At 55.8% G+C, this 27,552-nt stretch overlaps 1 protein-coding gene across 1 annotated transcript; it reads right to left on the bottom strand.

Annotated features, from left to right (window-relative positions):
* On the bottom strand, positions 1-27,220 carry IMPACT (impact RWD domain protein). Its single transcript, XM_054724244.1, has 11 exons — positions 27,116-27,220; positions 23,223-23,351; positions 21,995-22,047; positions 19,692-19,754; positions 14,602-14,687; positions 9,686-9,808; positions 7,112-7,209; positions 5,947-6,020; positions 5,293-5,383; positions 2,905-3,039; positions 1-2,068 (listed from the first exon to the last, which is right to left on the bottom strand). Exons 1-11 carry the CDS (start codon positions 27,149-27,151, stop codon positions 2,000-2,002), a joined length of 957 nt encoding a protein of 318 aa, XP_054580219.1. The 5' UTR covers positions 27,152-27,220; the 3' UTR covers positions 1-1,999.
* Positions 27,221-27,552: the final 332 nt, after the last annotated feature.

Consider the following 27,552-nt stretch of genomic DNA (forward strand, 5'->3'; position numbering starts at 1 on the left):
CACACCCCGCCTCCTGCCGTCTTCCCGCCGAGAGCACTGATACACTCCTCTCCACGCAGGCGGTTCCGTGGTCCACGCCTCCAAACCACAGTCGTTCGTTCCCGTTTAAAATGCAGACGCCACCTGCTCCTGTGCTGGCCCGTGGGGAATACGTTCAATAATACAACGCACCGTACATGTGCCGCCACGTGGACGGCTAGAGAACATTACTTGGAGAATTTGAAAATCTAATCGCAATCATTTTTTTTGTTAATCCTCACCCGAGGATATTTTTTCCACTGATTTTCAGAGAATGGAAGGGAGGGAGGAGGGAGAGAGAAACATTGATGTGGGAGACACATCGATGGGTTGCCTCCTGCACGAGCCCCAATTCTGGGTGGGGACTGAACCTGCAACGCAGGTATGTGTCCTGGACTGGGAATCGAACCCTCGACCCTTCGGTGCGAGGACCACTGAGCCAAACGGGCCTGGACTCGAGATAAATTTTAAATAGAGAAAAACAGATACGATTATTGGAGAGAGGTCCATCCAAACAGAGAATGAAATAGCTCAGGCTCCAGAATCGGGGACTTTGAGATTCTCCTCATTAACTAGCTGCCAGGGCAAAGGAAATGAGGTGTCTTAGTCAGGAAAATGTGGCTAATAATTCTGTAGAAAGAAGCAAAAATAAGATTGCTTTTAAAGAAAAATGAGATCCCAGAAATAAAGGTTTTCTAAAAGACCTTAGTAAATATTAGATAAATCAGCAAGAAATAAATTCAAATTTGGTGGTACAGAAAAATGAACTCACATTTATTTTTCTGCAGCACCAAATTCCGACTGTTTTATAGCTCCTACCACAGGCTTGATGTGCCAAAATCGTGACATTATGTTCATGCTAATTGGTAGTTTTTAACTTCAGTTTTTTTAAGTTATAATAGGACATACTTAGCTTTTCATGGAACTTGATGTGTCCTACCTAAATACATATGTCACCCTCTGATGACAATTGATAAGTGGCAACATTAAACACGTACAACAAATATAATTTAGATCTTATTTCTCAGAATCCATCCTAGCCGGTTTGGCTGAGTGGATAGAGCGTCGGTCTGTGGACTGAAGGGTCGTGGTTTCGATTCCGATCAGGGCACATGCCTGGGTTGTGGGCTTGATGCCCAGTGGGGGGCGTGCAGGAGGCAGCCAATCAGTGACTCTCTCTCATCACTGATGTTTCTCTCTCCCTCTCCCTTCCTCTCTCCGCGTCAGCCACAGCCTTGCTCCCAGCACAGCCCTCTCCTCAGAGGTCACAGGAAAGGTACTTCCTGGTTGAAGACACAGAAGAGACACACGTCAGGGGCGGGAGGGAGGTACTGACACCATGTTCCCTGCTTCACATCACGAGGATTAAACCAAAAGGGCAGAGGCTAGAAAATCACTTTTTGAAACTCACAGTCACCAACCTGCAGCAGAAACCGAGGCACAACCCTTAAGCCCACAGTGTGAACGAGTCACGCCAGCCCGTCGCTGCCGGTGGACACGCCTGCGTTCCCGCCTCGCCCCTCACCAGGGATGACGCCCTGAGAACTGAAACCACAGGGAGAAACTCCCAGGTCCGTCCTCAGCGAGTCCTGTCCATGAGCCGCAAAGAGCAGCGGGCCGTGTCCCTCAGCAAAGCGAGTCCCGACCACAGAGCCAGGCGCTGACGCTCCCCGAGACCGCGCGCCCCACCGCCAAAGGCACTTGACACGGGCTGAATCGGACAGTCCAGGCGCGGCCCTGGGCAACTTCCCTTCCTCAGCCGGGGGGTGGTGATGAGGTTCCTGCGACGTCTGCCGAGCAGCCTGAGCCCCCGGGACACAGCGCAGGTTTTGGTGCTGGCGATGACGTGACCACGGAGCGGAGACGATGCTGGTGCCGTGAGGATGGCTGCGGGGCCGGGGCCCTCCCTGCACCAGGCAGCCTGTGAGTGTGGAACTGGCATCTGATGACAGGTAAGTGGACCTTGAAGTCGTGTCGGGTGTTAATGTTCACTCCTCTTCTTGTCCTTTCTCACTTTTCTGTTCTTCCCCAAAGCCTTCGATGATTCCTCCTGGAAAGAAGACAAGTTCAATGCAGTATGCCCCCATTTATATGAAGACACTGGCCTGGGAGCCCGAAGCCTAACCGCCTCGTGTCTGTGTCACAGCGGGAGCAAGCGACCTCCACACGAGCCATCGCTCCGATGTACGGCACTTCCGTTTACCGGCTGTGTGTACGTTTACAAAACCACCGGGAATAATCCAGGAAAACACTCCTTTACCTAATAGACTTATGTTTAAATAATGTCAATATTATCCTACTGTCCACTTTTTAAAAAAAACATGTTTTTATTGATTTTAGCGAGAAAGGAAGAGAGGGAGATAGAAACATCGATGAGATAAACATCCACATCGATGGGCTGCCCCCTGCACACCCCCTGCTGGGGATGGAGCCCGCCACCCGGGCCTGGGCCCTGACCCGGAATCGAACCGTGACCTCCTGGTGCATAGGTCGACGCTCAACCACCGGGCCAGCGGCCAGGCTCTGGTGTCCGCTCTTTAAAGGAAGGCAGCAGAGTATAAAAACAACAGAAGTGGACGCAGTTACAAATATGAAACAGAAACCCTCCAACAGAAAGGGAGGAGGCACGAAGGCCTGCCCGGCAGTGACAGGAAACGGGCTTCGTAACCGCTTAGGCAGGCCCAGGTCACTGACTGCTGGGCCTCGGCCTCGGGGGATGAGGCCACTGGCCTAAGGGCTCCACAGTCCCCAGGACGTCTGACCTGAGGGTCCAGGCGGCCAGTCACCGCCCAGCCCCGCACTGGCCGCCACAGGGTCTGCCTGGAACCCGTCCCCAGGCCCCCAGGCCAAGGTTGTCTCACACACACGGACTCGGACCGCGCTCACCGGCGAGCCCACGTAGCTCCTCTCCACCAGGATGCTCCGGGCGCAGTTGTTGATGTGCTTGAAGCGGTCGGGCCCCAGCAGGACGCCGCCGAACCAGCGCGACACCACCACCAGCACGTCCCTCACGTCCAGGACCTGGTCTCGGCATCGGACAGAGAGGGTGGGCGTGAGCGCCAGGCACTGACACTGCAGACGCCCCACTTCCTGGCGGAAGCACGGAGGGGCGGGTGAGACTACAGTCCAGGGGACAGGAGGGGACAGACGACAGGGTTTGGAAAAGGAACCCCGGGCTCCATGGGGCCCTCACCTTCCAACCGCTGGGCCCAGGGAGTGAGGGAGACCGGCAGGCGGGTCCCAGTTCTTGGCGGCTTCAACCAGAACAGCTGTCTGGGCGGCCTTTACCCCTGAGCCGAACACGGACCTGCTGCTCCCCAGCGGCCAGAGCACGGGCTGCCGGAGGCCTCGCTGGTGCTGCCACGCGTCTCCCTCGGCCTGACGTGTGTCCAACACGCCCTAAGGTGAGGCCCGCTGGCCCACAGGCCTGACCACACACAGTCCCACCCAGGTCTGAGCAAACCGCACACACAAGCGCGGAGACACTACAGCAGCCACCTCGGGAGAGAACCACCCTCTCAGAACCAACGGGCCGTCAGCGATCACCCAGCCGCACGGACGAGGGAGGGCAAGATAAACAACTAAAATGGACCAGAAACAACCTGAGAGGCCATCTTAAAGAAAAACAAATATTAATTTGCACTCGGTAAATGTTAGGAGATACTGCATCCATAAAACCAGAACAACATATTACAAAAAAGGAAAAACAGAGGAAAATTGTTATCCTATATAATAAAAGGGTAATATGCAAATAGACTGAACGACAGAACAGCCGAACAATCAAAGCGTAATATGCTAATGATATGCTAAGGCCACTCAACCGCTCGCCATGATGTGCACTGACCACCAGGGGGCAGACAGTCAACTGGTCGACCAGTCGCTATGACATGCACTGACCACCAGGGGGCAGATGCTCCAACCTGTAGGTTAGCTTGCTGCTGGGGTCCGGCCTATCAGGACTGAGCGAGATGGGACGGACACGCCCTGGAGCCCTCCCGCAGTCCCTCCCCAGCCTGATCGTGCACCGGTGGGGTCCGTCAGCCTGGCCTGCACCCTCTTGCCATCCAGGACCCCTCGGGGGATGTCGGAGAGCCAGCCGATCCCACAGGCCACTCCCCTTGGGAGGGCGCCAGACACAGGGCTCATCACTGGTGAGCGCTGCTGCTGTAGTGCAAGCCTCTCCCGATCAGGACTGAGTGGGTGCAAGCCCGGGGCAGGCACAGTGGGGCCAGGATGAGTGGGAGCAGCCAGTAGGAGCTGCAGGCGGCGCTGGACTGCAGGTTTCGGCCTGATCCCTGCAGGCCGCCCAGAGGGACCCCAGCTATGCACAAATTCGTGCACCAGGCCTCTAGTCTATAGTAATAATAGAGGAATATGCAAATTGTCCAGGATGCAGTCACAGTAACGACCAAACAGCAAGCTGCGTGGGGTGACCAGGCTGGCAGAGCGGGCATTTGGGGGCGACCAGGCCGGCAGGGGGACAGTTGGGGGTGACCAGGCCAGCAGTGGGGGCAGTAAGGGGAGACCAGGCTGGCAGGGGGGGGCAGTTGGGGGCGACCAGGCTGGTGGGGGGGGCAGTTAAGGGCAATCCAGCCAGCAGGCAGAGGCAGTTAGAGGTGATCAGGCTGGCAGAAGGGGTAGTTAGGGGCGATCAGGCAGGCAGGCAGGTGAGCAGTTAGGAGGCAGCGGTCCCGGATTGTGAGAGGGATGTCCAACTGCCGGTTTAGGCCCCATCTAAACGGGCAGTTGGACATGCCCCAAGGGGTCCCAGATTGGAGAGAGTGCAGGCTGGGCTGTGGGGACCCCCTCCCACCGTGCACTAATTTTGTGCACCAGGCCTCTAGTAACTATATAACAATTAAATACATAGTTGCTAAAAAAAATTTTAGGAGACCATCAAGAAAATGTCTCAGCAGATGAGGCAATGAGATGGACAACTTAATAAGGAAAGATCCTAGATCCATTCAGAAGCTCCAATACCCAACTAACAGGAATTTCACAGCCAGAACGCGAAAATAAAGGGGGGAAATTGTCAGAAAACAAAACAAGAAGGTCCCACAGCTGAAGAGAGCCCCCGTGGCCACGAGGAGAGGGCTACCCTTTGCTCTCTGCCTCACCGGGTGGCCTTTTCTCGTCGCCGTGTAAACACCAGCTCCTAAGGGGCCCACACCCGTGTGCGCTTCAGAGCGGACGGGGGCTTGTTCCTAACGGGAGGGAGCTCCGTGCTGCTGAGGAACTCAGGCCCGGGACGGGATACGGGAACGACGGACCCACCTCCATGAGGTGCAGCAGGCGCCCGCCGGCCGCCGTCTCCCCGTCGTCATCGTAGTCCTGCAGGAAGGTCTGCTTGTCCTCACAGAATATTCTAGAAACACACACAACAGCGTTCACACCTCGAACCCTCAAAACGCTTCGTACGAGTTGCAATTTACTTCCAAAATCAGCACATCTGTTTTTGAAAATCCTTCTCGAACTACACTAGGCACGTGTTCGCGATCATTTACTATCTGCTATGTTCACAGCGCTTCTTTATAATAATGAAACAGGAAAAACCAAAACCAACAGGAAATGGTTAAGTAATTGTAGTTTGGAACCTCAGACAACTATCAGTCAAGCATTAAACTAATGTTCACAAACCAGTTATAACAACATGGAAATTTTTTTTTTGTAAATTAAGAAAAAAATAGGGTACTAGGGCAAAACATTGAAAAGATAAACTTTGCACAGAAAATGTATCAAGTATTACTGGTTGCATTTAATGGTAGAAAATGGCTGATTTTCCCTCTGATTTTTTCCCTTCCTGCAGTTTCTGAATATTCTACAAGTGATTACGTTTGTAATGGGAAGAACTCAGAGTAGTTATCGTTTACAGTGATGCCCCGTCTCCCCATCCTTACGAACTGCCCGCTCCTGCAGCTGCGCTCTCACCGGTACGCGTAGATGTTGTGGGTGGCGCTAGCGATTTTCTTGTTCTCGTATAATTTGGCAAGAACCATCTTCACCTTAAAAACAGCAGTGACACAAATAAATAAACGCGCACATTTCACGTTCTCTATGAACAAACACTAGAAGACATCTTACAGCACATGTGCTGATACAAGTGCTGCAGGAAGAACCTTCGACACGCTGAGAAGGAAGGCCACTGTCAGTCTCCTCCGCATCCAGGGGCGGAGACCGCTGCTCACGACCGGGATGAAATGACAGACCGGGTTTCTAAACACCAATTATCAAAAAAACACCTGAGCACTAGCCATGCCTCAGGTACTCAAACAGGAACGTTCCCCCGTGTAGAGAATTTCAAAAAATGAGTTCTAAAAATGTACCAAACGTATGCGTCTAGGATGACAGATGCACATTTTATACACCACAACGCTCTGTGGGTTCCTGCAAGGCCACGGGGGAGTAACGTGGGCCGAGATGTGAGAGACGTGGTCCTTTCTGGGTCCAAAGGGAAGAAGGGGCAGGAAGGAGCCGTCCGCTCGGAGGAAACGTGTGTGCAGAGGGGCCAGGTTGGCAAATAGAAACAAAGATGCTTAGTTCAACTGCAACTTCAGGCCCATCACAAATCATCTTTCGTTGTAAGTAGGTCCCATGTAATAATGTTTATCTGAAATCCCAATTGAACTAGGCATCCTGCGTTTACCCAGCAACCCCAGCAGAGGCACTGGAGAGAAAGGCTCGGCCCTGGCTGGCGCGGCTCTGCTGGCTGGAGGGCTGTCCACACGGGCCCGGACCGGACTTGAACCCACAACCTTCTGGTGCCGGCTCCCACCAGCGGAGCCTGGGCCAGGGCTCACGTCCTTCTTTCTCACGGTGAAACGTAGCAATTCCCGCAGCTCCACCACGGTGCTCCTTGTGTGAAAACCCACGACGAGGGGCCACCCCAACCAGAGCTCAGATAGAACTGAGAAGCGGTGTCACAGGAAGCCCAACCCCTCCCCCCAGATTCCCGCACTTGGGGCAGGAAAGGGAGCAAATCGTGCATCTGACGTGAAAGTAACCACAGGAAAAGTGAGGCTGTTCCTGCAAAGCCACTCGCTGGGGTTCCTCTGGCTACACAGCGTCCGCGCCCCGGGGGCTGCGAGCAGCTCACCTGCTTGGGGCAGACGACCGGAGCCAGGTGCGCCTGGAAGGTGCTCCGCCGGTCGGTGATGGGCACGCCGTGGTCGATCGGGGGCAGCTCTTCCATTTCTGTGAGTTAAAGAAGGAGATGGCTTTTACTCTAAAATTCATACATTCAAAACCTAAAACAACTGGCACTGGTGTGGGTGGAGGGGAGAGTTGGGAAAGAAATGTACATCATATGGCAAATCAACCCAAACAGCAATTCATAGTTGCCGCCCATTAAAATTCAGTTATAATTTTAAGTAAAAAGGCTCCCAACATATTGCACATAAACCCACCTGTCTGATGACCTTCACCTGCCGGGAATCGAACCCAGAGGTCACCAGTGAGAGTGGGGGCTGGGGCTCCAACCCTGGACTGTGGCGGCAGCATAAGTTGACACGACTAATTTTTAAGAGTTTAAAAGGGGTTTTGAGACCAAAAACACTGACAGCTGCTAATATCCCGTAACTTATTTATCTGTTCTCTTGTTGGTGGACCGAGGACACTGGGAAACCTACGGCATTGTTTTATGGCTATCACGTAATTCCTCTGCTAATAAGTGTTCCTACTTCATAGGGTTCAATTAAATCTACATATAAAAGCCTAACAGGTTAAGGGTCCAACTGAGTGGTTGACCGACTGGTTGCTATGACGTGCACTGACCACCAGAGGGCAGATGCTCCGACCGGTAGGTTAGCTTGCTGCTGGGGTCTGGCTGACTGGGACTGGGTGAGATGGGGCCAGACACGCCCTGGAGCTGACCCACGGTCCCTCCTGCGGTCCCTCCCTGGCCACCAACCCCAATCGGCCCCAATCAGGACTGGGTAAGACAGCCGATTGGCCCTGATCGCCGGCCAGGTGAAGAATTCGTGCACCAGGCCTCTAGTATATCAGTAACTGCAAACCGGTGTTCCACAGGGTGTCATTAATTTCCAGTTCTTCTGCCTCTTAAACAAGTTTAAGAGCCACTAACCTACCCACATCTGATAAGAATGGGGGAGGGCAGAGAGGCAAAGGGGGACAATGGTGATGGGAGGAGACTTGACTTGGGGTGGAGAACACACGATACAGCAGAGATGACGCTTAGAGAACTGTAGCCCTGAAACCGATACAATGTTATTAACCAATATCACCCCAATAAATTCAATTGAGAGAGAGAGAGAGAGAGAGAGAGAGAGAGAGAGAGATTGACTTACCAACCATCCTGGCTGCCGTACCGGCTGCATGAGGATGAAAAGTTACTCAGGAAAAAAGAATTAAAATGCGTGCCCCCTTCTAGTCACTTGGTTGAAGCTCATCAAGTCAGTTGGCCTTACAGCTGATGAACTACTTCAACTAACGCATGTGAACAGGTTTCTGGGCAGCGTTCAACAACTCCCCGGAAACCACCGCGCTGGTTTGTGGCAGGACAAGCACAGAGCCAGGCTCCCGGGCTGCTCTGCCCGCCCCGAGTGCCCGTCCGCGGAGGGCGACCCTGTCTGTCCTCGCACAGCACTCGGCTCCCTGCACACGAGCTGCTGTGTGCTAGGCCTGTGACTGTCCCTCTTCTCACGGGGGTCCTGTTTCCCAAAAGAAATCTGACGCCAAATTCACGAAGACGTGAAGGAATAAGCAGGAGCTACTCAGGTCGGAGGGGGTGGAGTCCCGGACCCCTCCCATCTCTCTCCTACTCTCCATCCCTCCTACGCGTCCTGAGACACGGGGGAGAATGAGACCCTCCTGGCACGGGTTCAAGGCCACGGTGTCGGGCACAAGTCGCGCCTGGCCTTCAGAGAACGATGCTCCCTTGGTCTACGTGTTTCTGTAAGGGACTCGAGGAAATGGACCATTCACTCAGAAATGTGACATACTAAAAGGGCCCGGCCAGCGTGGCCCAGTGAGTGAGTGTCGACCTATGAACCAGGAGCTCATGGTTCGATTCCCGGTCAGGGCACAGGCCCAGGTTGCGGGCTCCATCCCCAGTGTGGGGCGTGCAGGAGGCAGCGATCCATGATTCTCTCTCATCATTGATGTTTCTCTCTCTCCCTCTCCCTTCCTCTCTGAAATCAATACAAATATATTTTAAAATACTAAAAGGGAAGATACTTTCTGATATTAACATACAGCTGATTTACCTTTCATACTAGATTTTGGGACAAATTTGCTTACGCAGAAACTACAATCTTAAAGGCATTTACTGGCCTTAATTCAGTGGCTGCACTTCCAATTAGGACATTTATTCTGAGTTTTACCAAAATTTAACTCGGAGATGTCAGGAGGCCGCCGAGAACTTCAAAACAGAAAAACGTGTGTGAACTGAAACATGAAAACACAGCTTTTCTTAGTTCCATTTCCCCATCAACATACAAAACTCTAGGAAAGAGAAAGCATTTCCTACTTTTCCCTCACGGTCTGACAGCCCAGCCAACACCAAGGACCAACAGGCCGGAACAAGATGCATTTTCCTGCACGACAGTAACTCTTCCCTGACGTGGGTGTTCACGACGTGGCTAAACCATTCCCAAAACAGTGCACGTGCCACCACCACGTCCTGGAACCGCAGCCGTCAGCGACACGGTACCTGTCTGACCGGCACTGACGTCGAAGCCCAGCGCTCGACCTGGAGTCTCGGGCTGGCACGCCACGAGGACTTCATCTTCACTTTCCACGTCTTCCTCTTCCGTTTTCTTCTCCACCTCCCGGCCTGCGGGGAGGAGACGTGTGAGTGACGCCTGTGGGACAGGAGACATGAGAGGGACGCCTGCGGGGAGGAGACGTGTGAGTGACGCCTGTGGGACAGGAGACGTGAGTGATGCCCGAGGGACAGGAGACATGTGAGTGATGCCTGTGGAGACATGTGAGTGACGTCTGTGGGACAGGAGACATGTGAGTGATGCCTGTGGGACAGGAGACATGTGAGTGATGCCTGTGGGACAGGAGACATGTGAGTGATGCCCGTGGGACAGGAGACATGTGAGTGATGCCCGAGGGACAGGAGACATGTGAGGGATGTCTGTAGAACAGGAGACATGTGAGTGATGCCCGAGGGGCAGGAGACATGTGAGTGATGCCTGTGGGACAGGAGACATGTGAGTGATGCCCGTGGGACAGGAGACATGTGAGTGATGCCTGTGGAGACATGTGAGTGATGCCTGTAGAACAGGAGACATGTGAGGGATGTCTGTAGAACAGGAGACATGTGAGTGACGCCTGTAGAACAGGAGACATGTGAGTGACGCCTGTAGGACAGGAGACATGTGAGTGACGCCTGTAGAACAGGAGACATGTGAGTGACGTCTGTAGAACAGGAGACATGTGAGTGACGCCTGTAGAACAGGAGACATGTGAGTGACGCCTGTAGAACAGGAGACATGTGAGTGACGCCTGTAGAACAGGAGACATGTGAGTGATGCCTGTGGGACAGGAGACATGTGAGTGACGCCTGTGGGACAGGAGACATGTGAGTGACGTCTGTGGGACAGGAGACATGTGAGTGATGCCCGAGGGGCAGGAGACATGTGAGTGATGCCTGTAGAACAGGAGACATGTGAGTGATGCCTGTGGAGACATGTGAGTGATGCCTGTAGAACAGGAGACATGTGAGGGATGTCTGTAGAACAGGAGACATGTGAGTGACGCCTGTAGAACAGGAGACATGTGAGTGACGTCTGTGGGACAGGAGACATGTGAGTGATGTCTGTGGGACAGGAGACATGTGAGGGATGTCTGTGGGACAGGAGACATGTGAGGGATGCCTGTGGGACAGGAGACATGTGAGGGATGCCTGTGGGACAGGAGACATGTGAGTGACGCCTGTGGGACAGGAGACATGTGAGTGATGCCTGTGGGACAGGAGACATGTGAGGGATGCCTGTGGGACAGGAGACATGTGAGGGATGCCTGTGGGACAGGAGACATGTGAGGGACGTCTGTGGGACAGGAGACATGTGAGGGACGTCTGTGGGACAGGAGACATGTGAGGGATGTCTGTGGGACAGGAGACATGTGAGGGATGCCTGTGGGACAGGAGACATGTGAGGGATGCCTGTGGGACAGGAGACATGTGAGTGACGTCTGTGGGACAGGAGACATGTGAGGGACGCCTGTGGGACAGGAGACATGTGAGGGACGCCTGTGGGACAGGAGACATGTGAGGGACGCCTGTGGGACAGGAGACATGTGAGGGATGTCTGTGGGACAGGAGACATGTGAGGGACGTCTGTGGGACAGGAGACATGTGAGGGACGTCTGTGGGACAGGAGACATGTGAGGGACGCCTGTGGGACAGGAGACATGTGAGGGATGCCTGTGGGACAGGAGACATGTGAGGGATGTCTGTGGGACAGGAGACATGTGAGTGATGTCTGTGGGACAGGAGACATGTGAGGGACGTCTGTGGGACAGGAGACATGTGAGTGACGTCTGTGGGACAGGAGACATGTGAGGGACGCCTGTGGGACAGGAGACATGTGAGTGACGTCTGTGGGACAGGAGACATGTGAGGGATCTACGAAGACCGTCAGAAATGACATGAGAAACGGTCCTCTTGGGCTCAGACACGGTCTTCAGTGGAGGGAATCGGCTTCAACCAGAGCCGCGGATCCAGGGCCGGGACCGGGGCACAGGGGCGCCTGGGAGGGGAAGATGCTCAGCGAGCTTCTCCACGGCGCCCGGAGCCCCCCTGCGGCTGTCTGAGCAGCAATGGCAGCGGAGAGCTCAGCCCCCGGAAACAGCACGCGAGCTCGCAGTGACGTGAACCAGCAAAGACGCGAAGGGGGACGAGCCTCTCCTCCGCACGAGGCTCCGAGGAGCCAACGCAGGACGGACGGACGGAGGGAATGAGCCCCGTCAGGAGGCCCTGCAGGCCGCCATCAGCGCCGCCGACAGGACGCGGGCACACCCAGTCCGGGAGGGGCGTTTAAGGGAGGACAGTGGCATCGCACACGCGGCCCGCGGTGCTGGGGAGACAGGGAAGCCGGTAACGCTGACGCTAAGGTTTCTGCCCCTCCGCTCGGCCACAGCACCGGAACGGCCAAGCTCTGTTCCAGCAGTTTCTGTGCCGGCTTCTTGGGGCGCCCAACGTGTGAGCCGCTTCCTCGGGGCAGGTCTCAGCCGGAAGGGGCTGACCTGCCCCGGCAAAGGGATTCTGGGAGCAGACCTTCAGACTGGAGCTGCACTTGCCAGACTCCACGGTCTGGTGAGCCAAGTCCTTAAAATAAACCTCCCCCTCTCCCCACCTTTCTCCTTCCCTCTCTCGTTTTTACACACACACACACACACACTCACACACACACATTCACACACACAAAAACACACGCACACACTCACACACACACACACTCACACACACACACACACACATTCACACACACACACTCACACACACACAAAAACACACGCACGCACACACACACACACACACTCACAGACACATTCACACAGACAAAAACACACGCACGTACTCACACACACGCACTCACACACACTCACTCACACACACACACACACACACTCACACACACACACACACGCGCGCGCGCGCGCTCACACACACACACACCTATCGTTCTTTGCCTCCAGAGAAACTTGACTAAAGCAGGGACTCTGCAGTGCTGACCTCTGGCAAGCGGTCAAGGTCAAGATCATCAATAATAAGCATGACGTCATGAGCTCCTTGATACGACGTGCTGGGAAGGACACCTATCGCCTCTGTGGTATGACTGCCAAAACGCCTCACCCACTCCAGTCAGGGGAAATAACAAACAAACCCAAGGTGAGGGACATCCAACAGTCAATCACTTCTCTTCAAAAGTGTCAAGTCATAAAGTCACAGAAGTCAAAGGAAGATGGAGGAAGCGCTGAGACCAGGAGAGTAAGAAGACACAGGACCAGAGTCCTGTCAGGGTCCTGAGAGCCGGAAGGGCATTCGCGTAAAAACTAGGAAAGCTGCGTCAGCTCCAGGGGGCACTCTGCCGCGTGAGCGTCCGGGCCTGGACAGTGACGTGGTTGCGTCTGAGGTTATGGGGGAAGCAGGGTGAGCGATGCATGCTCTTTGCTTCGCTTCTGCAATTTTCCTGTCCGTCTCAAATTAGCGCAAAATTTTAAAGAATTGGTAACAGTTGCATACTAAAGTAGAGAAAAAAACAACATGAAATAGTAAATGAAGATGAACACTGGGGGGTGCCGGCAGGAAAGCCCTCCTGACCCGGCGTGGCCCAGCTCTCAGGACCCGCCCCTCTCACTTGGTCCACCCACAGCTTCTGATCAAACGTCCCAACAAATGACTAAAAATTACCAAGTGCACAGAACACACCAACAGCGTAAACTGGAAGCGTGGCTAAACTAAATTATGAACAGAGGTGGGGAAGGGGAAATACTGTTAAGGTCGGTCACGTTTTAAACTTCCTGAGCTGAGTGAGCCCTACACTGCACGGGCAGGCATGCCTTTCTGCAGCCCTCCCACCGCTAGGATGGTGCGCTGGCAAAACCCATTCTGTTCCCTCAGCCGCCCTGCAATGCTGTGAATTCACTGACGGGGCACAAAACATTACGGAAAGTGCTTCAGAGAAGACTGTCACGTGGACAGAATCGCCTCCCACCACTCCTCTCTCTGATGGGAAAGGAAGCAGGAAAAGCATTTGCTTCTACAGAAACACAGTGAAATGCCCTGAAAAACATATCCTGTTGACGTTAAATGTACAGTGACTTTCCTGAGGACGCCTAATAACGCGTCCTCTGTCAATAAACTAATGTGAGTGATTTTAATCCCTATTTCTCCAAACTGAAAACCATTCCGTCAACGATAACAATAAAACCCCATTTGTAGATAAAAGTCGGTTAGATCAGTACCTTCCTCCCGGGAAGGTCTCTGGAAGGGAAACAAAGATGAGCAGAGTAAGCAGGAAACGTGAGAACATCCATGTGGTCATGGACTTAACGGCCCAACAGAAGGGTGACAGCGAGAGCGCAGACAGAAGCTTCCACGTCCTGAAATCAGACAGTGCTGACGGCTGCACAGCCATGAAATACACTGAAACCACTCCATTATCAGTTTTGAAGGGTGAATAATTATGGTATGTGAATTACAACTGAATTTTTTAAATCAATTTTCAAAGTCAGTTTTTATATCCTTAATATCCATCAGTATGTTTCAAGGTTTTTTTTCCATAAGCATTTCTATAAACACAATGTCTAGCTTATACCGTCTAATAATTCATGAAGAATGTTACATGGTACAGGTTACCTTAACAATAACCAAAGAAGAGATTATTTTGATCCGAGTTATTTAACCATAAAATTGTATTTCTATAAGACTATAATATCAAACCAAAGAACCATAACTACATGAGTAAATGAACTTTCCAGAAAACTTATCTTTTATTGTATGTAAACCACAGAACAGAACACAGATTTTAATTAAAAACTTCAAACAGAATATCCATGTGAAAATGTAAGACTGTAAGGAACAATAGCACTGATAATATGTTTCCATCCTACCTGGTTCTGCCATCTGAGATTTTTGTATTAGGACATCTCTTATTTTCTCCACCCACAGGTAAAGAATACTTTCACCAATATTCTGTCTAAACAAAATTCAGGGGGGAAAATGTTATTTAAAAGTATTTCCTTCTCAAATTCAAAAAACACAGACATCTTTACAACCTAAGAAATTATACGCATCGAGCCATGCCTTTTATTTTATTTTTTTAATATGTTTTATTGATTTTTACAGAGAGGAAGGGGGAGGGATAGAGAGAAACATCGATGAGAGAGAAACATCGATCAGCTGCCTCCTGCACACCCCCTACTGGGGATGTGCCCGCAACCAAGGTACATGCCCTTGACCAGAATCGAACCTGGGACCCTTCAGTCCGCAGGCCAACGCTCTATCCACTGAGCCAAACCGGTTAGGGCGAGCCATGCCTTTTAAAAATAAATTTATGAAGACATGAGATTTAGTAACATTTATGGGTGAATATTTAATATAGTTTATACCAACATTAAAAGTTCCCACTGGCTCCAAAATCAACATTGCTTACTTAAAACAAGCAGAACTGTGGCACCAAAGAAGAGAAAGAAAATTTACGAACTTGCGCTGGATGAGTGAGATAGATGTAAATGCGATTTAATTCCTCATTATTAACGTCCAATCACTGCTTGCCTGTCTACACTTTCTGAACAATTTGAAACCACGCCTTGGGACGCTTCTCATTGGGCATGCTGATTTCAACCAAGGATGCAGAGCATTCGAGAACTCCCTCCGGGAGCCAATTCACAAGCCTGAACAGCAAATCAATGCAACAGTTTTATATTCACACTAGAGGCCCAGTGCACGAAATCCATGCATGGGTAGGGTCCCTAGGCCTGGCCGGTGATCAGGGCCGATCGGGGTCTGCGGGCTGCCGCTCCCTGGTGGTCAGCAGACGTCATAGCGAGCCATCGAACTCCCAGTCTCCCAGCCAAACTCCCGATGGGACACTTTGCATATCAGCCTTTTACAGATACAGATTCTGTTTTTGACAAAATGTCCTGCTGCCCAAGGTGATTCATTTGGTTCCTTTCACTGTCTGGCTGCCTCAGATCAGGAAGTCCATCTCCACGGCTCCCTGAGGAGAAGCGTGCCACCGTCATGTCCACCCACGAGCAGGTCAGAGAATGACAACAGCACAGAGTGAAGGCCCAATGCGTGTGCAAGACCCACCAGGCCCGCGGGAGGGCGCTGTCCTGGGCTGACGGTCTCCCGAGGAAAAGGAAGGCTATTCCTGCCCTGGGACCAGCATGCCTGGGGGGGGGGAGGGGCGCGGCGGCTTTAACTGCTACCACGCCGCATCTGTGCTTTCTCGGTGACAACAGTTTGTTCTATCTTCTAACTATCCACGAGGGTTTGGTTCTCAAACTGCGGCCAGGAAGCCTCTGGCAGAATTAGAAACAAATCAGAACAAACAAAAGCTGGCGTCCTCGGTCCTGCCCGGCCCCTCCACCCCCGACGGTTCCGGAGGGCCAGCTGGTCCTGAAGCTCCCTGAGAGCTCAGAGCGAGACGTCCCGCCTTTACTCACGAGGTTAGCTGACGGGAAAGGAGCTCAACAGAAAGAGTCTGGGACAAAACGCTTTACAACCGAACAGAGAGCAAGCTGGGTCAAATCTAACTGGATGACACACCAGAATGAGAAGAGCTGTGGGAATTCTAAATAACCCTTTCACTGGATTTTAAATTAAATACTGTTGAAATAGACCATCGTAAATTCAAATACTAGCAAAAAACCTAAGCCCTTTCATTTTCTCTTAACACCAATTGTTCTAAGTATTTGTTAATTGATTTTTAAAGAGAAAGGGAGAGGGAGAGAGAGGGAAACATCAATGTGAGACTGAAACATCGATGGGCGGCCTCCTGCACGCCCCCTGCAGGGATCCAGCCCACAAGCCCGGCATGTGCCCCGACCGGGAACCGAACGGCAACCTCTTTGGTGCACAGACCAGACCCAACCGCCAGGGCTGTTCTAAGTATTTTTAAATGTCATTTACTTTTGGTTTTATTAGAACAATTGTTTTCATATATTCAAAATACCCACATGCAAAATATTCAAAGAAAAATATACGCAAATTAATCAACACCTAAGCAATCACCAAGCCTTGCTGACAGCCTCCGGGATTTCTTTACGGCCACTCTTCTCCCCTGGCATCCTGCTCCTTAATAACGGCCTCCACCTCCTCCCTCCGGAGTCACCGACTGCCCCTCCGGTGTTCCTTCCTCCCAGCCCTCCACCGCCCCCTGCGCACCGTGACCCAAAGCTCCCGCACCCTCGCCTCACGCACCCTCGCCTCACGCTCCCTCCCCCTCCCCCCGCCGACACTCCCACAGCCTCCAGCTCACCCCACTCCCCACCCAGCCACCAGCCACGGGCGCTTCCTCCTCCACCTGCCCCACTTACACCTGCATCGGAAAGGGCTGCTGGCCTGCAGGTGCCGCTGATGCCGGCCCGCCTCTCGGCAAACCTCCCCCTCTGGTTGCCGGGCAAACAGAGCTCCCGTCGCCATGGACCCTCCTCTTCAGCCTCACCGCGTGCCCAGAGAGCGAGCTGCTACAACCGCTAACACGTGTCCCAGCGCCGGACCCAGACCTCTCGGTGGTCACGTCCCAACAGTGGACTGCGGCTCTTCCCTCTGACGTTTTAATTTCCAAACTCCCAACCGAGTGCCAGCACGCAGGAGACACCGATAAACGTACGAGGAACTGCTAGGTCCCGACCTCTCACCTCCCTAAACCAGAATCCATCTTCCCGTCCACGCAAACATCGGCCTTAGCATTCAAAGGATGCTAAATCAACATGAAAACGTAGAGAGTTACATTTAGAGCACAATGAGAACATGAACACTCAATAACTCTATTCACACATTTACGTCATGTTTCATTTCCCAAAGACCAATGCTTTTCCCTTGCTGCCCTGCTGGAGTGTTTATGGGAAAGATGGTTAACAGTCGTCCCACAAAACTTTTAACAGAACCGTCTCTATCTTGACCACACGTGTGAGAATACTGCCATCGGACTTGGGTTATTCGAGCGCTCTGAACCAAGAAGCCGGTCCGACCATGTTCCGTCCAGAGAACAGACGGCTCCGTCGTTTCTGATGCTGCCCAACCCGTAGACGTCCACGACGCGTGAGGGAGCAGCGAGCTGTGCCCTGTGGGGTCTGATGAAGGGGTGCTTTGTGGGAGGAGGAGGCAGCGAGCTGTGCCCTGTGGGGTCTGAGGAAGGGGTGCTTTGTGGGAGGAGGAGGCAGCGAGCTGTGCCCTGTGGGGTCTGATGAAGGGGTGCTTTGTGGGTGGAGGAGGCAGCGAGCTGTGCCCTGTGGGGTCTGATGAAGGGGTGCTTTGTGGGAGGAGGAGGCAGAGTGCATGGCACTGTGCACGGGAGGAGAAGCGTGTGGCTGATGAATATGACGAGCATGACAGGAGCCACGTGTGGGAACTTTCCAGAAAGAGGAGTGTTCACCCCACCAATGACGGAGGCCGAGTAAACACTGAACGTGAAATGCAGTGACGTCATCCTGGTGGGCAAATCGCAACACGTCTGACTTAGTGCCCTTCCGTGGAGGGGACACGGCATAGCTCAGGCTGCAGGACGCAGTGTGCCGGGGGCACCGGCGTGGGAGTGGCCGGGGGGAGGAACCATTTCACTGAGGACCAACGACATGGAAGTGCTGAGGAGCCGGGACCCCTAAGCGAGGCGCCCCCATCGTATGTCCAGGCTTCATCGCTTCCCGAGTCCAGTGTGAGTCTGAGAACTCCAGGAAGAAAAAACAGGATCACACCTTTTTTCATTGAATATTTGGGAGGAAGGCAGCCTGGCCAGGATCCCGGTGCAGAGGGGGGAGCTCTCGCTGTGCACGGGGAGCCCTGGAACACACGGCAACCCGCCCAGTGTGCGGGTGTCCGCAGAACGGACACCCCAGAGCAGCATCTGTTCTACTCACTGAACGCATCTTATTCAAATTAACCCCATCGCTCCTATCTTCCCTGGACCGCATCTCCGCTTGCTCCCTGCCAATCAGCCTCCACACGGACACAGAAAATCCTGCCTGCATCCACCACACTGACCCTTCTCCGCTCCCGGGCACGGGACGAGGACAGCAAGCTGGAACTCGGCCCACGGACCCCGCGGGACCACGCCTCCCCCCCAGGCGACCCCCAGCGGGCCCCCTCCCCGCCTCTCCCCTTCACGCCACCATCACGTTGTGTCTGGAGATGTGCAAGCTCGTGACATGGAGCCGCTGCACACGTGTGGCCCTTCCCTGGAGTCACCTTCCCCCACGTAACTCAGCTGATGAGTCGTTAGCGGTCCCTCACCTCCCACACCGGGCGGTCTCCTTGCAGCCCTCACCAGCGCTGCACATCACATCCTCTATCACAGCTGCAGTTTTACAGGAACTTGTACGACGTTGTAATATTTCTCCTCCCAGTAAATTCTAGGCGCCATGGTTTTGCTAACTACGTGTATCCAGGACCGAGCACAGTGCCTGCCATATGCTACTTGTGGAATGACTGGAGCAGTAAAGAATACAGTAGCCCTAGCCAGTTGGCTCAGTGTATAGTGTTGGCCCGCGGACGGAAGGGTCCCGGGTTCGATTCCAGTCAAGGGCCCGTACCTTGGTTGCAGGTTCCCTGGCCATGGTTGGGATGCATGCAGGAGGCAACCAATCGATGTGTCTCTCTCACATCAATGTTTCTCTCTGCCTCTCCATCTCCCTTCCACTCTCTCTAAAAATCAATGGAAAAATATCCTTGGGTGAGACTGAACAACAACAACAAAAAACACAGTATATTTAATAGACTCTAAGTCTTATGGCATAATACAAGAAAGTTCCTATTAAAATTACTAGTTTAACAAGTAATTATGCTTAGGATTCCGGTGTTACGCGTCTCATTCAGTATAGCCTGACATCAATGCACGCAATCTTCCGAGGCCTCTTCGAGCGCATCCTCTTTGTTCATGAAAGGCGGCCTGACAGTCTGGAAAGGCCCCAACATGTCCCAGTTCCCACAAAAGCCCACACAGTCACAGGGGATCTGCTTAATCGCCGCCACTTACATGTATATTTCCTCCAGGCTGTTCGATAAATCTGCCCGTTCCTGCCCTTTAAGCCAAGGAGCACTATGATTAAAGAAAGAAAGTAGAGATTATTCAAGGCTTATGTTTACATCTCACATATAAATTAGGGCTTACACCCCAAATTAGTTTTATTTAACTTTCAAAAATTATTTTCATTGCAATGTTGTCTTAAATTAATACAGTTTGAAAATGCTTCCTTGGCATTAACTCGTTTAGTCCTCCCAGGAAACCCTGATGAAACACCACCAATATTATTCAATTAGAATGTGGTTTGAAAAACGGGTGAGCTCATGGGACACCGGGGGACTGCCCACGTGTACGCCAGCGGCAGAACACGTTCCGGGTCTAAGCTGCCCGATTCCCGGGATCTGCCGCCCTCTCGGGAGTCTCCCGCTTTCTCTAACTGGAATCTCCAAACAGCTGCTGTCACCAACAAGGCGGGTGCCCCGTGACTGTAGGAGATTTTAACATTTTCTGAAAAGGGCACTCGTGTTTACTAGCATTCTATAATTAGACCTGTCGTTTTTAATAAATAAAAAAGCTTATCAGTGCAGGCCCATTACTAACAGCAACTGTTATAGCTGTGGTTTCAAACACTCATAGGAAACGCAATCCCTCTGGCAGGTAAAAATCTAGTCCTTGAGCCCTGGCTGGTGTTGCTCAGTGGATAGAGCGTCGGCCTGCGGACCGAAGGGTCCTGGGTTCGATTCCGGTCAAGGGAATGTACCTCGGATGCAGGCTCCTCCCCGGCCCGGGCCCTGGTCAGGGCACGTGCAGCAGGCAACCCATCGATGTGTCTCTCTCACAGCAATGTTTCTGTCTGTCTTTCCCTCTCTCTTCCACTCTCCCTAAAATCAATGGGAACATATCCTCAGGTGAGGACTAGAAAGAAAACAAACTGAGTCACTGAGATTCAATGCAACTCTGTTCCCAGAGTTTAAACGTCCCAGCAGGTCAGTGGGCAAGGTCCAGCCAAGGTGACGCGCCTCCGCAGCTCACGGCCCTCGAAGGGGACGCTCTGGCTGCGGAGAAGACGGGTCCTCAGCAACGCAGGGCAGGAAGGAGCCCCGGGCGCACCAGCGTACTTCCTGGAGGCAGGTGTACTTCCTGGAGGCAGGGGCACTTCCTGGAGGCAGGTGTACTTCCTGGAGGCACCAGGGCACTTCCTGGAGGCAGGTGTACTTCCTGGAGGCAGGGGTACTTCCTGGAGGCACCAGGGCACTTCCTGGAGGCACCAGGGCACTTCCTGGAAGCACCAGGGCACTTCCTGGAGGCAGGTGTACTTCCTGGAGGCACCAGGGCACTTCCTGGAGGTACCAGGGCACTTCCTGGAGGCAGGGGCACTTCCTGGAGGCAGGTGTACTTCCTGGAGGCAGGGGCACTTCCTGGAGGCAGGGGCACTTCCTGGAAGCACCAGAGCACTTCCTGGAGGCAGGGGCACTTCCTGGAGGCACCAGGGCACTTCCTGGAGGCACCAGGGCACTTCCTGGAGGCAGGGGCACTTCCTGGAAGCACCAGAGCACTTCCTGGAGGCAGGGGCACTTCCTGGAGGCACCAGGGCACTTCCTGGAGGCAGGGGTACTTCCTGGAGGCACCAGGGCACTTCCTGGAGGCACCAGGGCACTTCCTGGAGGCACCAGGGCACTTCCTGGAGGCACCAGGGCACTTCCTGGAGGCAGGGGCACTTCCTGGAGGCAGGGGCACTTCCTGGAGGCAGGGAGGCGTAGGCAGAGGCACGCCAAGGCCCTGTGGCTGGCCCTGCGGCAGAGCCAGGCCGAGGAGCTCTGCGGTGGGGTTTCTAGATGCCAGTTTGTCTAAAGCTCCTTCCTTATCTCTAGGTCAGTATTAAGTGACGTACATCACTGTGTTTTTATGTAATTAAATGTATTAAATGCTCTATACCACGCCCAAAAGGCATTAATTTCTACATACGTTTTGATAAGATACTTTATGCGCACAATGTACAGTACCAACAATCCTTGGAAAGCATGACTTTTATAAAAATTTAATGTAGAAAATAGAGCTACCTTTACAGGAGGGAATACTACTCAGCCGTGAAAAGGGGTATCTTACCTCGGAGGGACCTGGAGAGCATTACACCAAGTGAAATAAACAATCAGAGAAAGACAAGCACCATGTGACTTTACTTATACGTGGAATCTAATGAACAAAATAAACTAACAAACACAACAACTGTTCAAAGTAAAGTAAAACTATGCTGACTTCAGAGACGTTAAAACAAAAGACACAGCAATGGAAACCGGAACGGAAACGGAGCTTACTTCAGCTGGTACACAGGGGGCGCTGAGCCCGGATACTCGCTCGGCAGCATCACCTGCGGGCAGTGAACACAAAGGCTTCCGTGTCATGACTCAAAAGCAGCCTTTTACAGCCGGTCGCTCGACAGACCCTAAAACCAAACCACTGTCCTGTTAAATCTCGAGAGACTCCCGCCTCAGGGTTATGCTTCCACTTCAAAGATGTTGCTAATGATGATGCCGAACTTTTAAGAAGGAATTTACAATTTGCAGAGAAAGTTTAAAAGCAACAAAAGTTAGAAAATAAAGATGAAAAAATAACTGAAATAGGGCCATTATACAGTAACCCTAAGTGAATGGAGTGGCATTATAACACGTTCCAGAGATTTTTTCTGAAATACTAAAAAATAATGTAACCCTACTATATCCTGCTAATCACATTATCAGGTGAGACTTAGAGAACCATACAGGTCTCTTTCATCAACAGGAATTTTTATAAAGACAAATACTGAAAACTCAACGGCATCTCTTCCGTGGCTACTACAGGCAGACACCGAAGGATAAGCCTTAAAGCGGAACCCGTGCCGATCTGCTCACGGATTGATCCTGACCACACCGGCTCGTGAACTCAGAAACGAGGGCCTGGCTGGGCACCGCCGCCTCACCAACCTCCTGCTCCTCCTAACGCCCGCTCTCTCCAGCGTCACCTCCTCGCCCACCGAACGGGCACGAGGCGGTGAGACGCAGCGTCAGGGCGCACGGAGGACTCACATAACTCAGAGAACTGAGAAAGCGGGGACCCTCCATCGAAGCCGACTTTAGAGCGAGCTGAGATGTGATCATCAATCGTTAACAAAACCCAACCACAAAAGACAAGCCCAACAAGTCACACAAGCAGGGTCACTGCGGGAACCGGCAGCAGAGGGTCCTGGAGTCCACGTTGGGGGAGGGGGAGGAGGGGGGGGAGGGGAGGGGAGGCGGAGGAGGAGGAGGAGAGGGGGTACCTGCAGGAGGAGGAGGAGGAGGAGGAGGAGGAGGAGGAGGAGGAGGAGGAGGAGGAGCGGGGGTACCTGCAGGAGGAGGAGGAGGAGGAGGAGGAGGGGGAGGAGGAGGAGGAGAGGGGGTACCTGCAGGAGGAGGGGGAGGAGGAGGAGGAGGAGGAGCAGAGGAGGAGGAGGAGGAGAGGGGGTACCTGCAGGAGGAGGAGGAGGAGGAGGAGGAGGAGGAGGAGGAGGAGGAGGAGCGGGGGTACCTGCAGGCAGAGCGTCCACTTGGGGTCGTCTATGTCGTCGCTGATCCTGATACAGAAGATTTTGGCGCCATCGTCGATGACACACCACTCCTCGCCGTAGATGGCCGCCATCGCCTCGATTTCCTCATTCTGCGGGAAGTGGGGAAGGGGGCTGTCAGCCAGCGCCCCAAGGCTAGAACCCGTGTTTCCCCCATTGGTGGATAAGGCTCTGCCTTCCACAGTACCAGCCTGACCTGTCACACCATCAACGATAAACAGAATATATTTTTAAAGAACACACAGTGCGGGTGGGTGAGGGGTGGGTGAGGGGGTGGGTGAGGGGTGGATGAGGGGGTGGAGGAGGGGGTGGATGAGGGGGTGGGTGCAGGGGTGGATGAGGGGGTGGGTGCTGGGGGTGGATGAGGGGGTGGGTGAGGGGGTGGAGGAGGGGGTGGGTGAGGGGTGGATGAGGGGGTGGGTGCTGGGATGGGTGAGGGGTGGGTGAGGGGGTGGATGAGGGGGTGGGTGAGGGGTGGATGAGGGGGTGGGTGCTGGGGTGGATGAGGGGGTGGGTGAGGGGGTGGATGAGGGGGTGGAGGAGGGGGTGGGTGAGGGGTGGATGAGGGGGTGGGTGCTGGGATGGGTGAGGGGTGGGTGAGGGGGTGGATGAGGGGGTGGGTGAGGGGTGGATGAGGGGGTGGGTGAGGGGGTGGATGAGGGGGTGGATGAGGGGGTGGGTGAGGGGGTGGGTGCTGGGGTGGATGAGGGGGTGGGTGAGGGGGTGGATGAGGGGGTGGAGGAGGGGGTGGGTGAGGGGTGGATGAGGGGGTGGGTGCTGGGATGGGTGAGGGGTGGGTGAGGGGGTGGATGAGGGGGTGGGTGAGGGGTGGATGAGGGGGTGGGTGAGGGGGTGGATGAGGGGGTGGAGGAGGGGGTGGAGGAGGGGGTGGGTGAGGGGGTGGGTGAGGGGTGGAGGAGGGGGTGGGTGCAGGGGGTGGGTGAGGGGGTGGGTGAGGGGGTGGATGAGGGGGTGGGTGCAGGGGTGGATGAGGGGGTGGGTGCTGGGGTGGATGAGGGGGTGGGTGCAAGGGGTGGGTGAGGGGGTGGGTGAGGGGGTGGATGAGGGGGTGGGTGAGGGGTGGATGAGGGGGTGGGTGAGGGGGTGGGTGAGGGGGTGGGTGCAGGGGTGGATGAGGGGGTGGGTGCAAGGGGTGGGTGAGGGGGTGGGTGAGGGGGTGGATGAGGGGGTGGGTGCAGGGGTGGATGAGGGGGTGGGTGCTGGGGTGGATGAGGGGGTGGGTGCAGGGGGTGGGTGAGGGGGTGGGTGAGGGGGTGGGCGCTGGGGTGGGTGAGGGGGTGGATGAGGGGGTGGGTGCTGGGGTGGATGAGGGGGTGGGTGAGGGGGTGGATGAGGGGGTGGGCGCTGGGGTGGGTGAGGGGGTGGGTGCTGGGGTGGGTGAGGGGGTGGGTGCTGGGGTGGGTGAGGGGGTGGGTGCTGGGGTGGATGAGGGGGTGGATGAGGGGGTGGGTGAGGGGGTGGGTGAGGGGGTGGGTGAGGGGGTGGGTGCTGGGGTGGATGAGGGGGTGGATGAGGGGGTGGGTGAGGGGGTGGGTGAGGGGGTGGGTGCTGGGGTGGATGAGGGGGTGGATGAGGGGGTGGGTGAGGGGGTGGGTGCTGGGGTGGATGAGGGGGTGGGTAAGGGGGTGGGTGAGGGGGTGGGTGCTGGGGTGGATGAGGGGGTGGGTGAGGGGGTGGGTGAGGGGGTGGGTGCTGGGGTGGATGAGGGGGTGGGTGAGGGGGTGGGTGAGGGGGTGGGTGCTGGGGTGGATGAGGGGGTGGGTGAGGGGGTGGGTGAGGGGGTGGGTGCTGGGGTGGATGAGGGGGTGGGTGAGGGGGTGGGTGAGGGGGTGGGTGCTGGGGTGGATGAGGGGGTGGATGAGGGGGTGGGTTAGGGGGTGGGTGCAGGGGGTGGGTGAGGGGGTGGATGAGGGGGTGGGTGCAGGGGTGGATGAGGGGGTGGATGAGGGGGTGGGTGCAGGGGATGGGTGAGGGGGTGGGTGAGGGGGTGGGTGAGGGGGTGGGTGAGGGGGTGGGTACAGGGGTGGATGAGGGGGTGGGTGAGGGGGTGGGTGAGGGGGTGGGTGAGGGGGTGGGTACAGGGGTGGATGAGGGGGTGGGTGCAGGGGTGGATGAGGGGGTGGGTGAGGGGGTGGGTGAGGGGGTGGGCGCTGGGGTGGGTGAGGGGGTGGGTGAGGGGGTGGATGAGGGGGTGGGTGAGGGGGTGGATGAGGGGGTGGGTGAGGGGGTGGGTGCAGGGGTGGATGAGGGGGTGGGTGCAGGGGTGGATGAGGGGGTGGGTGAGGGGGTGGGTGAGGGGGTGGGTGAGGGGGTGGGTACAGGGGTGGATGAGGGGGTGGGTGAGGGGGTGGGTGAGGGGGTGGGTGCAGGGGATGGGTGAGGGGGTGGGTGAGGGGGTGGGTGAGGGGGTGGGTGAGGGGGTGGGTACAGGGGTGGATGAGGGGGTGGGTGAGGGGGTGGGTGAGGGGGTGGGTGCAGGGGATGGGTGAGGGGGTGGGTGAGGGGGTGGGTGAGGGGGTGGGTGCAGGGGATGGGTGAGGGGGTGGGTGAGGGGGTGGGTGAGGGGGTGGATGAGGGGGTGGGTGAGGGGGTGGGTGAGGGGGTGGGTGCAGGGGATGGGTGAGGGGGTGGGTGAGGGGGTGGGTGAGGGGGTGGGTGAGGGGGTGGGTACAGGGGTGGATGAGGGGGTGGGTGAGGGGGTGGATGAGGGGGTGGGTGCAGGGGATGGGTGAGGGGGTGGGTGAGGGGGTGGGTGAGGGGGTGGGTGAGGGGGTGGGTACAGGGGTGGATGAGGGGGTGGGTGAGGGGGTGGGTGAGGGGGTGGGTGAGGGGGTGGGTACAGGGGTGGATGAGGGGGTGGGTGCAGGGGTGGATGAGGGGGTGGGTGAGGGGGTGGGTGAGGGGGTGGGCGCTGGGGTGGGTGAGGGGGTGGGTGAGGGGGTGGATGAGGGGGTGGGTGAGGGGGTGGATGAGGGGGTGGGTGAGGGGGTGGGTGCAGGGGTGGATGAGGGGGTGGGTGCAGGGGTGGATGAGGGGGTGGGTGAGGGGGTGGATGAGGGGGTGGGTGAGGGGGTGGGTGCAGGGGTGGATGAGGGGGTGGGTGCAGGGGTGGATGAGGGGGTGGGTGAGGGGGTGGATGAGGGGGTGGGTGCAGGGGTGGATGAGGGGGTGGGTGCAGGGGTGGATGAGGGGGTGGGTGAGGGGGTGGATGAGGGGGTGGGTGGGGGGTGGGTGAGGGGGTGGGCGCTGGGGTGGGTGAGGGGTGGGCGGGAACTCTGACCCCTTCTCAGCGCCGGGCCCGCCTTCCACCTGGCGGGGGGGGGGGGGGGTGGCCGCCCCGGAGCCCAGTGCGGAGGGGGAGTCACGCGTGGGAGCCCCCGCCGGCCAGCCCTTCCCCGGGCCCTGCTCTCCGGCCTGGTTTCCGGTTGGATTGGGGCGCGAGGCGGGTGTTTGGGGGGTTGTGTGGGGCCATAAACAGGCCAGGAATCAGCCTCCGGTTCGGGTACAGGATCCAGCGGCGCCCCAGGAGAGAGGCGGGGCGCCAGGACGGGGTCACCGCGGCCCGTGGTGCCGGGGCCGAAACCGGCTTCTCAGAGCGGCTGGTCCCGGGGGCCCGGCGGCGACGGGAAGGGAAGCAGAACCGCGGTTCCGTCCCGGGCCCGGCCGGGAGGGCGCCGTGCGGGCGGCGGGGACCCGGGGGGAGGCCCGTGCGGTGCGGGCGGGACCGGGGGCGGCCGGGGGGACCGGGGGCGGCCGGGGGGAGCCGGGGGCGGCCTGGGGGGGGGGGACCGGGGGCGGCCTGGGCGGGCCGGGAGGGGGCGCCCCGCGGGCTCACCTGCCTCTGGTCGCTGCCGGCGTCCCCCTCCGCCATGCGGCCTCAGCGCGGTCCGGGCGCAGAGCGAGCGCGGACGGAGCCGGTGCGGGCCCGACCGGAACCGCAGCCGCATCTGCTTCCGGGTTACGGCCCGGTTCCCGGGGGTCGGGGGCCCGCCCCCTCCCTCCTCGTCCTTCCGAGGGGCGAGCGACCCTCCCGCCTCCCCCGGGGAGCCCGCCGGGCTGGCCCTCCGCCCACGTGGCCGGGAGCTCACCGCCCTCCCCGGACCGGCTGGCCCAGCCCAGGGCCGACTGGTCCCTGCACCTCAGAGCAGCGTTTTAGGACATTTTGTCGGATTTGAGCGAGGAAGCTGCAGGAAAGCCCCCACCCCCACTTGTTTCAATATCCAAACAACATTTATTTTTAAGTTATTTTTACCGACTTCAGAGAGGAAGGGA

This window comes from Eptesicus fuscus, chromosome 12, assembly GCF_027574615.1.
Source record: "Eptesicus fuscus isolate TK198812 chromosome 12, DD_ASM_mEF_20220401, whole genome shotgun sequence".
NCBI lineage: Eukaryota > Metazoa > Chordata > Mammalia > Chiroptera > Vespertilionidae > Eptesicus > Eptesicus fuscus.

Coding starts and splice junctions, on each gene's coding strand:
- IMPACT (XM_054724244.1), bottom strand. CDS start 27,151: ATGGCGGAGGGGGACGCCGGCAGCGACCAGAGGCAG. Junction 9,809..14,601: donor ATCTCAGATGGCAGAACCAG/GTAGGATGGAAA, acceptor TCCTCCCCGCAG/GCCGGGAGGTGGAGAAGAAA. Junction 6,021..7,111: donor CGGTCGTCTGCCCCAAGCAG/GTGAGCTGCTCG, acceptor GCTGTTTTTAAG/GTGAAGATGGTTCTTGCCAA.